We start from the raw sequence: 13,328 nt of genomic DNA on the forward strand, positions 1-13,328 counted from the left end.
GAAGAATAATGAGGTTTCTGCGATGGGGACCCTAAATGGAAAAAAAAAAAAAAGAGTATTTTTAACGACACCACTAGTGTACACTGATTTAATAATCATCGGTTATTGGATGTCAAACATTTGGTAATTTTGACATATAGTCTTAGAGAGGAAACACACTATTTTTTTTGTTCCATTAGAAGCAAGGGATCTTTTAAATGCACCATCCCACAGACAGGATAACACAGTCCAGCGACCTTTGATTTAGCAGTCGTGGTGCACTGGATGGAACAAGAAAGAGCCCAATGGGCCCACCGACAAGCAGCGATCCCAGACTGACTACCTATCAAGTGAGAGCTTTACGCCTGGGTGATGCCTATATAGAGGATAATACACACAGTTAACAGCTGAATTTACCTATCAAGTGAGAGCTTTACTGCTGGGTGATGCACAGGATAGAGGATAATACACAAGTTACCAGCTGGAATTTACCTATCAAGTGAGAGCTTTACTGCTGGGTGATGCACATATAGAGGATAATACACAAGTTACCAGCTGAATTTACCTATCAAGTGAGAGCTTTACTGCTGGGTGATGCACATATAGAGGATAATTACACCAGTTACCAGCTGAATTTACCTGATCAAGTGAGAGCTTTACTGCTGGGTGATGCACATATAGAGGATAATACACCAGTTACCAGCTGAATTTACCTATCAAGTGAGAGCTTTACTGCTGGGTGATGCACATATAGAGGATAATACACAAGTTACCAGCTGAATTTACCTATCAAGTGAGAGCTTTACTGCTGGGTGATGCACATATAGAGGATAATACACAAGTTACCTGGGGTGATGCTGAGGATTAACACAAAGTTACCTATCAAGTGAGAGCTTTACTGCTGGGTGATGCACATATAGAGGATAATACACAAGTTACCAGCTGAATTTACCTATCAAGTGAGAGCTTTACTGCTGGGTGATGCACATATAGAGGATAATACACCAGTTACCAGCTGAATTTACCTATCAAGTGAGAGCTTTACTGCTGGGTGATGCACATATAGAGGATAATACACCCAGTTACCAGCTGAATTTACCTATCAAGTGAGAGCTTTACTGCTGGGTGATGCACATATAGAGGATAATACACAAGTTACCAGCTGAATTTACCTATCAAGTGAGAGCTTTACTGCTGGGTGATGCACATATAGAGGATAATACACCAGTTACCAGCTGAATTTACCTATCAAGTGAGAGCTTTACTGCTGGGTGATGCACATATAGAGGATAATACACAAGTTACCAGCTGAATTTACCTATCAAGTGAGAGCTTTACTGCTGGGTGATGCACATATAGAGGATAATACACAAGTTACCAGCTGAATTTACCTATCAAGTGAGAGCTTTACTGCTGGGTGATGCACATATAGAGGATAATACACAAGTTACCAGCTGAATTTACCTATCAAGTGAGAGCTTTACTGCTGGGTGATGCACATATAGAGGATAATACACAAGTTACCAGCTGAATTTACCTATCAAGTGAGAGCTTTACTGCTGGGTGATGCACATATAGAGGATAATACACAAGTTACCAGCTGAATTTACCTATCAAGTGAGAGCTTTACTGCTGGGTGATGCACATATAGAGGATAATCAACTTTACAACATATAGTTACCAGTTACCAGCTGAATTTACCTATCAAGTGAGAGCTTTACTGCTGGGTGATGCACATATAGAGGATAATACACAAGTTACCAGCTGAATTTACCTATCAAGTGAGAGCTTTACTGCTGGGTGATGCACATATAGAGGATAATACACAAGTTACCAGCTGAATTTACCTATCAAGTGAGAGCTTTACTGCTGGGTGATGCACATATAGAGGATAATACACAAGTTACCAGCTGAATTTACCTATCAAGTGAGAGCTTTACTGCTGGGTGATGCACATATAGAGGATAATACACAAGTTACCAGCTGAATTTACCTATCAAGTGAGAGCTTTACTGCTGGGTGATGCACATATAGAGGATAATACACCAGTTACCAGCTGAATTTACCTATCAAGTGAGAGCTTTACTGCTGGGTGATGCACATATAGAGGATAATACACCAGTTACCAGCTGAATTTACCTATCAAGTGAGAGCTTTACTGCTGGGTGATGCACATATAGAGGATAATACACCAGTTACCAGCTGAATTTACCTATCAAGTGAGAGCTTTACTGCTGGGTGATGCACATATAGAGGATAATACACAAGTTACCAGCTGAATTTACCTATCAAGTGAGAGCTTTACTGCTGGGTGATGCACATATAGAGGATAATACACAAGTTACCAGCTGAATCTACCTATCAAGTGAGAGCTTTACTGCTGGGTGATGCACATATAGAGGATAATACACCAGTTACCAGCTGAATCTACCTATCAAGTGAGAGCTTTACTGCTGGGTGATGCACATATAGAGGATAATACACAAGTTACCAGCTGAATTTACCTATCAAGTGAGAGCTTTACTGCTGGGTGATGCACATATAGAGGATAATACACAAGTTACAGCTGAATTTACCTATCAAGTGAGAGCTTTACTGCTGGGTGATGCACATATAGAGGATAATACACAAGTTACCAGCTGAATTTACCTATCAAGTGAGTGCTTTACTGCTGGGTGATGCATATATAGAGGATAATACACAAGTTACCAGCTGAATTTACCTATCAAGTGAGAGCTTTACTGCTGGGTGATGCACATATAGAGGATAATACACAAGTTACCAGCTGAATTACCTATCAAGTGAGAGCTTTACTGCTGGGTGATGCACATATAGAGGATAATACACAAGTTACCAGCTGAATTTACCTATCAAGTGAGAGCTTTACTGCTGGGTGATGCACATATAGAGGATAATACACCAGTTACCAGCTGAATTTACCTATCAAGTGAGAGCTTTACTGCTGGGTGATGCACATATAGAGGATAATACACAAGTTACCAGCTGAATTTACCTATCAAGTGAGAGCTTTACTGCTGGGTGATGCATATATAGAGGATAATACACCAGTTACCAGCTGAATTTACCTATCAAGTGAGAGCTTTACTGCTGGGTGATGCACATATAGAGGATAATACACAAGTTACCAGCTGAATTTACCTATCAAGTGAGAGCTTTACTGCTGGGTGATGCATATATAGAGGATAATACACAAGTTACCAGCTGAATTTACCTATCAAGTGAGAGCTTTACTGCTGGGTGATGCACATATAGAGGATAATACACAAGTTACCAGCTGAATTTACCTATCAAGTGAGAGCTTTACTGCTGGGTGATGCACATATAGAGGATAATACACAAGTTACCAGCTGAATTTACCTATCAAGTGAGAGCTTTACTGCTGGGTGATGCACATATAGAGGATAATACACAAGTTACCAGCTGAATCTACCTATCAAGTGAGAGCTTTACTGCTGGGTGATGCACATATAGAGGATAATACACCAGTTACCAGCTGAATCTACCTATCAAGTGAGAGCTTTACTGCTGGGTGATGCACATATAGAGGATAATACACAAGTTACCAGCTGAATTTACCTATCAAGTGAGTGCTTTACTGCTGGGTGATGCATATATAGAGGATAATACACAAGTTACCAGCTGAATTTACCTATCAAGTGAGAGCTTTACTGCTGGGTGATGCACATAGAGGATAATACACCAGTTACCAGCTGAATTTACCTAAGTGAGAGCTTTACTGCTGGGTGATGCACATACAGAGGATAATACACAAGTTACCAGCTGAATTTACCTATCAAGTGAGAGCTTTACTGCTGGGTGATGCATATATAGAGGATAATACACAAGTTACCAGCTGAATTTGTTATTCTATTTATAACCCCAGCTATTTTTATTATTTTTTTAAAGCCTTTATTTTCGATATAGTCTACATCGGCTACACGTCAGTGTATATAGAAGTCAGTGTATATAGAAATGACGTAAACTACTTTACTGTTCTGGGTATTGCTTTAACTTTGTATTTTATTCACAGTTCACAGATAATTTTCAAAACCCAAAGTTCTATATATTGTGTAAAACGAATCTGTAATGAATTGCATTAAACTACCATTTTATTACAAGTTTAACACTGAAAACAGAAAGACGTAAACGCAAATGTTTTTAAACTATGTGACATCATTGTGTGTGCAGTGTCAAATTATGATGACGTCATATTTAGTACCGACAAGATGATTGGTTTGTTGGCGTCAAATCGTCCAACAGTAGTGTACGTTAAACCAATGCATGATAATTTCTCAGTGGGAAATTATGATTTTTATTTTCCCCGTTATGAGTGCCTGCTGGGGTAATATATAGAGGATAATACACAAGTTACCAGTTATTATCAAACTGATGGTGATTATAACATGAAGAAATTACCAGCGCCTCCGTCTGTTCTAGTCTGACTCCCAGTGTGAAGCGTGCAATCAGTTCCTCCGCCCTCCTGTCTATCTCCGCCGATGTGGCCTCCGCCGACAACTCGACACACTGCTGTAGCCGTTTAATCTCAGAGTCCATCCTCGACTCCATCGACTCAATCTGTGACCTCAGCGTGTCACAGGTCAACCTCAGAATACGGCGGTTCCTGTCAGCTTCACTTTCAGCACTAGTCGGCACTTCAGCATCTTCTGGTAAAAACAAAAAGTTTTTTGTTTTGTTATACACCACTACAGCACACACATTGGAAAGATTTCCATCTGTTACTCCTCCCACCCAATTATACTGAAGAAGAGGTTTGCTTTGTTTAATGACACCACTAGAGCATATTCATTAATTAATCATCGGCTGTTGGATGTCAAACATTTGGTAATTCTTACTCATAGTCAACAGAGGAAACTTGCTACTTTTTTCCTAATGCAGTGAGGAATCTCTTATATGCACTTTCCCACAGACAGGAAAGCACATGCCTTTGATATACCAGTTGTGGTGCACTGGCTGGAATCAGAAATAGCCCAATGAGCCCACCGACGGGGATCAATCCCAGACCGACCGCGCATCAAGTGAACACTTTACCACTGGGCTACATCCCGCCCTCCCCAATTATATTGATACATTTATAAAGATAATCTATCAAACCAAACCCTAACAATAAAGAGGGAACCTCACCACAATCTATCAAACCAAACCCTAAATATAAAGAGGGAACCTCACCACAATCTATCACACCAAACCCTAACTATAAAGAGGGAACCTCACCACAATCTATCAAACCAAACCCTAACTATAAAGAGGGAACCTCACCACAATCTATCAAACCAAACCCTAACAATAAAGAGGGAACCTCACCATATCTATCAAACCAAACCCTCACTATAAAGAGGGAACCTCACCACAATCTATCAAACCAAACCCTAACTATAAAGAAGGAACCTCACCACAATCTATCAAACCAAACCCTAACAATAAAGAGGGAACCTCACCACAATCTATCAAACCAAACCCTAACAATAAAGAGGGAACCTCACCACAATCTATCAAACCAAACCCTAACTATAAAGAGGGAACCTCACCACAATCTATCAAACCAAACCCTAACAATAAAGAGGGAACCTCACCACAATCTATCAAACCAAACCCTAACAATAAAGAGGGAACTTCACCATAATCTATAAAAGCAAACCCTAACTATAAAGAGGGAACCTCACCACAATCTATCAAACCAAACCCTAACAATAAAGAAGGAACCTCACCACAATCTATAAAACCAAACCCTAACAATAAAGAGGGAACCTCACCACAATCTATCAAACCAAACCCTAACTATAAAGAGGGAACCTCACCACAATCTATAAAACCAAACCCTAACAATAAAGAGGGAACCTCACCACAATCTATAAAACCAAACCCTAACAATAAAGAGGGAACCTCACCACAATCTATAAAACCAAACCCTAACAATAAAGAGGGAACCTCACCTCACCAAACAATCTATCTAACACCAAACCCTAACTATAAAGAGGGAACCTCACCACAATCTATAAAACCAAACCCTAACTATAAAGAGGGAACCTCACCACAATCTATCAAACCCTAAACCCTAACAATAAAGGAGGTTGAACCCTCACCACAATCTATCAAACCAAAACCCTAACAATATAACAGAGGGAACCTCACCACAATCTATCAAACCAAACCCTAACTATAAAGAGGAAACCTCACCACTATCAAACCAAACCTTAACAACCTACCAAAATAAAGGAACCCTTGAACATTTATAAAGAGGGAACCTCACCATAATCTATAAAACCAAACCCTAACTATAAAGAGTGAACCTCACCACAATCTATCAAACCAAACCCTAACTATAAAGAGGGAACCTCACCATAATCTATAAAACCAAACCCTAACTTTGAAACTAACCCTAACAATAAAGGAACAATGGTTGATACATTTATAAAGAGGGAACCTCACCATAATCTATAAAACCAAACCTTAACCTTGAACCTAACCCTAACAATAAAGGAACAATGGTTGATACATTTATAAAGAGGGAACCTCACCATAATCTATAAAACCAAACCCTAACTATAAAGAGGGAACCTCACCATAATCTATAAAACCAAACCCTAACAATAAAGAGGGAACCTCACCATAATCTATCAAACCAAACCCTAACTATAAAGAGGGAACCTCACCACAATCTATCAAACCAAACCCTAACTATAAAGAGGGAACCTCACCATAATCTATAAAACCAAACCCTAACTATAAAGAGGGAACCTCACCATAATCTATAAAACCAAACCCTAACAATAAAGAGGGAACCTCACCATAATCTATAAAACCAAACCCTAACTTTGAAACTAACACTAACAATAAAGGAACAATGGTTGATACATTTATAAAGAGGGAACCTCACCATAATCTATAAAACCAAACCCTAACTATAAAGAGGGAACCTCACCATAATCTATAAAACCAAACCCTAACTTTGAAACTAACACTAACAATAAAGGAACAATGGTTGATACATTTATAAAGAGGGAACCTCACCATAATCTATCAAACCAAACCCTAACTTTGAAACTAACCCTAACAATAAAGGAACAATGGTTGATACATTTATAAAGAGGGAACCTCACCATAATCTATAAAACCAAACCTTAACCTTGAAACTAACCCTAACAATAAAGGAACAATGGTTGATACATTTATAAAGAGGGAACCTCACCATAATCTATCAAACCAAACCCTAACTATAAAGAGGAAACCTCACCATAATCTATCAAACCAAACCCGACCTTTGAAACTAACCCTAACAATAAAGGAACCATGGTTGATACATTTATAAAGAGGGAACCTCACCATAATCTATAAAACCAAACCCTAACTATAAAGAGGAAACCTCACCATAATCTATCAAACCAAACCCGACCTTTGAAACTAACCCTAACAATAAAGGAACAATGGTTGATACATTTATAAAGAGGGAACCTCACCATAATCTATCAAACCAAACCCTAACTTTGAAACTAACCCTAACAATAAAGGAACAATGGTTGATACATTTATAAAGAGGGAACCTCACCATAATCTATAAAACCAAACCCTAACTTTGAAACTAACCCTAACAATAAAGGAACAATGGTCGATACATTTATAAAGAACCTCACCATAATCTATAAAACCAAACCCTAACTTTGAAACTAACCCTAACAATAAAGGAACAATGGTTGATACATTTATAAAGAGGGAACCTCACCATAATCTATAAAACCAAACCCTAACTATAAAGAGGAAACCTCACCATAATCTATCAAACCAAACCCGACCTTTGAAACTAACCCTAACAATAAAGGAACAATGGTTGATACATTTATAAAGTGGGAACCTCACCATAATCTATAAAACCAAACCCTAACTTTGAAACTAACCCTAACAATAAAGGAACAATGGTTGATACATTTATAAAGAGGGAACCTTACCATAATCTATAAAACCAAACCGTAACCTTGAAACTAACCCTAACAATAAAGGAACAATGGTTGATACATTTATAAAGAGGGAACCTCACCATAATCTATCAAACCAAACCCTAACTATAAAGAGGAAACCTCACCATAATCTATCAAACCAAACCCGACCTTTGAAACTAACCCTAACAATAAAGGAACCATGGTTGATACATTTATAAAGAGGGAACCTCACCATAATCTATAAAACCAAACCCTAACTATAAAGAGGAAACCTCACCATAATCTATCAAACCAAACCCGACCTTTGAAACTAACCCTAACAATAAAGGAACAATGGTTGATACATTTATAAAGAGGGAACCTCACCATAATCTATCAAACCAAACCCTAACTTTGAAACTAACCCTAACAATAAAGGAACAATGGTTGATACATTTATAAAGAGGGAACCTCACCATAATCTATAAAACCAAACCTTAACCTTGAACCTAACCCTAACAATAAAGGAACAATGGTTGATACATTTATAAAGAGGGAACCTCACCATAATCTATAAAACCAAACCCTAACTATAAAGAGGGAACCTCACCATAATCTATAAAACCAAACCCTAACTTTGAAACTAACCCTAACAATAAAGTAACAATGGTTGGATATTTTACCCATTTGATTTTTTTTATCATCAGCTATTGTATGTCAAACATTTCGCAGTTCTGACATATACACATTTATAAGAGAAAAATCCTGCTACATTTTTCCATTAGTAGCCAGGGATCTTTTATAAAATTCACACTGGGCACACCTTTAACACTAGCTAGCTGGTCGTTCGATTTATCAGCCTCAATTACTGCTACATTGAATTGTTCCGCCCAGTTTGATTTTGGTTGCTGGGGGCTTGGTACCGGTACCATTTCCTTGCACTGGGGACACGGAAAACTTGACTCTGTTGCCATGGATACAATGTGGTCATGGAGACATTTGTGACAAAATGTGTGGCCGCAAGAAAGTGTTTCTGGATCCTTAAACTCTAGCACACAAACACTGCAGGAAATATTATTCTTCACTTCTGATGAAGCAGCCATGTTCTCTCAGATCTGTAAAAGATAAACGATAGCGTTTTCAGCCATTTTATTGATATATTAACCAATGTTTTAGCCACAGTACTCTGTCGTTTGAGAGCTATATTTAAAGACATCTGACAAAACTTATAGTGTTTTCCTTAGACATTTTGCAAGGCATGGTAAACTATATGGTAAAATATACCGGTATAAATTAAGCCCCAGTCAGATTGACATGGTATACGGCTATGGTGACCCACGGTGCTTGAAATTGGGGGGGGAACTGTGACAAACCGTAGATCGCCACGGTTGTTTTAAGCTGTTTAAAAAAATCTATGGCTCACCATAGCTCACCGCCGGTGAATGCATATCATAGTGCCATCATAGTGTAACCGTAGTATCACCGTAGACCCTTCCTTGGCCATCCATGAGTGTCTACTCCTACGGTGACTTACAGTGACTAACGGCAGCAGTAAAGTGTCGAACCATGGGTAACTGTCATCATAGTGTATCCGTAGTATCACCGCGTCTCACCGTAGACCCTTCCTTGGCCATCCATGAGTGTCTACGCCTACAGTGACTTACAGTGACTAACGGCAGCAGTAAAGTGTCGAACCATGGGTAACTGTGACAAACCGTAGCACCACCTTTATGGTCCTTGAAGACGCTGTAGTGGTTACAGGCAGCGCTACGGTGCACCGTAGCCTACCCCGGGGAAACCATAGTGGTGTCCGTAGCAATACTGTGGTCTTCCGTAGTGAAACGGTGGCTCATCATATAATAACCTTAGCACCACCGTGGCAGACGGTCTTTTTGGACAAAACTAGAGCCAGAAATACAGTTCATAGCACCGGGACCTACCGTGGAATACCGTGGCCATCACCGGGACAGTGTGACTGGGGCTTAGCAGGCATATTTTATTAATTAATAATACATTTAAACTTCAGTCAATTTTATAATTAATTACTGAAAAAGGCTAGTTTAATCCCAGGGTTGAAGCAGCGGTGTAGCACCATGCTAAAAACAAGCTAGGGAAAACACCAACTTATATTATACTCTATTCACTCTCTGTCGTCAGAGATACTTACATGTAACTCTTAATCAGTAATGAAAATGCTGGATTGTTGCCTAACACTGAACAGGCAAAGATTTCCACAAATACAAATGTCTTATGTTGAAATACAATAAATAACATTAATCCATACCTGTGACGTCACACTATTGTTCTAGGTGTAGATTATTTTTCAAGAATCAACACCTATGAAACAATGCAATTTGAACTTTTTACGAGTTCGGGACAGGGATTCGAACCCACTACCAACAGAACTTGTACATTGTAAAAAAGTACAACGCATTAGCCCACGAGGCCATTTTAACCAATATTTTCATTCAAAAAAATCACAGAAGTTAATTTAGCAGTCACGTACTTTTTAAAAATGTATAATGGATGAAGTTGGAGAATACACGGATAACTGTCGATTCTCAAAAAATAAAGACAGTTAACCGTGCATTCTCCATTACTTACACTGGTCTGATAATTTTCGAGTTTGCCAATAACAAATACTTCACACAGTAATACACACAGTGCCACTACAGGAAGAAAGCCGACAGCACCCATTTTCAACAATGTTTCAGTTAAATATAATTATAGGTGCTGCTGGGTTTCCTCCTGTAGTATGTGTATTAGTCATTAATTAATACATGTATGCATGTGAAATACACTGCCCCTTTCCTGCGACTTCCATCTTATTTATTCCCCAATCTAATTAAAATTAGCTCCACTGGTTAATTACTATTACCTGTGGACCTAACAGCACCCCGTTGGACCTCATGTCCAGTTGACCTTTCATTCGACCAATCAAAACCTTACTCACAAAATCATGCCAGTGATTTGAAAAGAATTGAAAACATTCAGGATTATGCTGAGGGTATTAGAAATGATTTGGGTGAACTACGAAGTATGCCGGAAACTAATTTCAATACAAAATTTTATATAAAATCAGGGTTGAAAATGAGCAGTCAAAGAGCTAATTTTAATCAGATTGTTTATTCCTGATCTGGCAGCTCCTCCTATCTTTCAATTTCTTTCGATGTCCACCTCTACATCCTTGTCCCTGCAAACGCAACAGGTGCTGGTCTCTCGTGCCACACACTTGCCCGTCTCTCGTGCCACACACTTGCCCATTTCCTATCAGCTTTGGGCTTAGTGTGAACACTTTGGAGAATGCTCAGTAGTTACTTGTGGCATTGTTGAGAGGTGCTAGCAGGGATCACCCTGTCTTACGACCCACAACTAGCATGTGTATTAAAATTGACACACACTGTCAGTCAGTTTGTATTACTTTGGTTCAAAGACGGAAAGAGTTTGACCCGTACCCCTCAAAGGCTCTATAGACTAACCTTAACCCTAAACGGTAACCAGTCAATTCGTATCATAGTTATTTCATACCCAATTTTACCATTTCGTACCCAAGTCATTTCGTACCAGTTATTTGGTCATTTCGTACCATGGTTATTCTGTACCATGTCTATTTGGTCATTTCATACCAAAGTCATTTCGTACCTCAATCACTTATTGTGCAGCTTAGCTGACTGATAGTAAAATGTCGAATTACTGATTTAAAAAATAAACATTAGACTAATGCAGCTATATTGAATCCCCACCCTTAACAAAGAAACAAACAAGAAAAAGATGATATATTACTTTTATTACTTTTATCTTCAAATGATACTGATGTGACTGTTGTAACTTGATTATATAACGATTGTTTATCCAACAGCAATAAGGCAAGCATGGGCAGAGTCTGTCGACAGTGGGCAAAGGACGTAAGCTTATATAAGATGGGGGTGGGGGGAGTCTTGTATCGTATGAAATGATCATCAGTGGAAATATACATATGTTCTTTTAAACCTTGGAGCGGTTATAGAATCTGTCCGCCACTAATGCTTCTGTAAAAAGAGGGATTTTTTGGTGGGGATTCTTAAAAAAAGTGGGGCATGGTTGTTTGCGCAGGGAAAAAAGAAAGAAAATAAAATTATTTATTTAGACAAAAATAATTTTAAAAATATGGACATTAAGACTTATTGGGGGGGCCAGCCCCCCCCCCCCCCAGCCCCCCTTGCTAACCCTAATCACTCTGTAGCCGTGTAGGCTATCAACACTCCTCTATAACAATCGACCGACAAAGTTCCTAAATTAAAATAAAGTAAAACAGAAAATCATTCCACCCTATGTTCCTAAAACAAACTAAACCCTAACCGCTCCTGAAATAAAACACAAAATAACGCAAAGTTCCTAAAATAAAATAAAAATTAACTCGAGTTATTGGCTTTATTTTAGTAATCGTCAGAGTAGTTAAAATTATCGGAAATTACATATTACATAGTAAATGGATGTATTTAGGTGGCGGACATATTCTAAAACCGTACCAAAATGAGATACAGAGTACGAAACCACTATGGTACGAAATGACCAAACATTATGGTACGAGATGGTAAAAAGTTGGTACGAAATGGCTATGGTACGAAATGACCAAAGCACTATGGTACGAAACAACTATGGTACGAAATGACCATAAACTATCATTATGGTACGAAATGGATGGTACGAAATGACTAGTAACTCCCTATACCTAAAATTACCCTAACCACTGAAAAGGGGGGTACGGGTCGAACTCATGCCACAAGTGACAAGTTCGTAAATGAACACCTTTTTATCAACTCATAAAAAGAACTCAAACCTGTACGGTTGGTTCCTGTAATTTCCTCCCATTTGACTCGGTAGACCCGCTGTAAAGAGAGAACGTGCGTCCTAAACTGCGTTCATCTAACAACAAAAACACAAATACGATATTTACGAAAATACTATTCTACATTTGTCAACTATGATACGTGAAACAAAATAGATTGCAATCAGTTAACGTAAAACAATCAACAATGTGGACGTAAAACAAATTCATTCTAGTAAACAAAAGTGAAGCACCCTCCAGTAAACAGAAAAGAGTGCAATGTTTTTAACTGCGTTCAGGCGTATGCGTTTGCAAAAAGTATCGTACCGCGCATGTGCGGTTCATAATTGTCCCTATTTAAGGCAACTAAATGAAAAAAAAGAAGAAAAGTTTCTTAACTATGCACAGTTGATGAACACTTTGTTTAACACTGGCATGGAGGCAAGGGGGGCATGTGCCACCCCCCCCCCTCAGATATTTTGCTTTATATTTGCTTTATAATAGTGTAAAAATTTGTAAATATAAAAGTGTGCCCCCCCCCCTTTTTGGCACCTTCCTACGCTCGTGTTGAAAACATTTTAAAATAAAAA

At 38.6% G+C, this 13,328-nt stretch overlaps 1 protein-coding gene across 1 annotated transcript in view; it reads right to left on the bottom strand.

Annotated features, from left to right (window-relative positions):
* Positions 1-12,563, bottom strand: part of LOC121377839 — a 41,715-nt gene extending 29,152 nt beyond the window's left edge. The window contains exons 1-3 of the mRNA XM_041505937.1: positions 11,109-12,563; positions 8,755-9,046; positions 4,417-4,664 (exon numbers count right to left, since the gene is read on the bottom strand). Of these exons, the coding sequence (XP_041361871.1) occupies positions 4,417-4,664; positions 8,755-9,034 (528 nt within the window). The 5' untranslated portion in view covers positions 9,035-9,046; positions 11,109-12,563. The remainder of the gene's footprint in view (positions 1-4,416; positions 4,665-8,754; positions 9,047-11,108) is intronic.
* Positions 12,564-13,328: the final 765 nt, after the last annotated feature.

This window comes from Gigantopelta aegis, chromosome 7 (assembly GCF_016097555.1).
Source record: "Gigantopelta aegis isolate Gae_Host chromosome 7, Gae_host_genome, whole genome shotgun sequence".
Classification (NCBI taxonomy): Eukaryota; Metazoa; Mollusca; class Gastropoda; order Neomphalida; family Peltospiridae; genus Gigantopelta; species Gigantopelta aegis.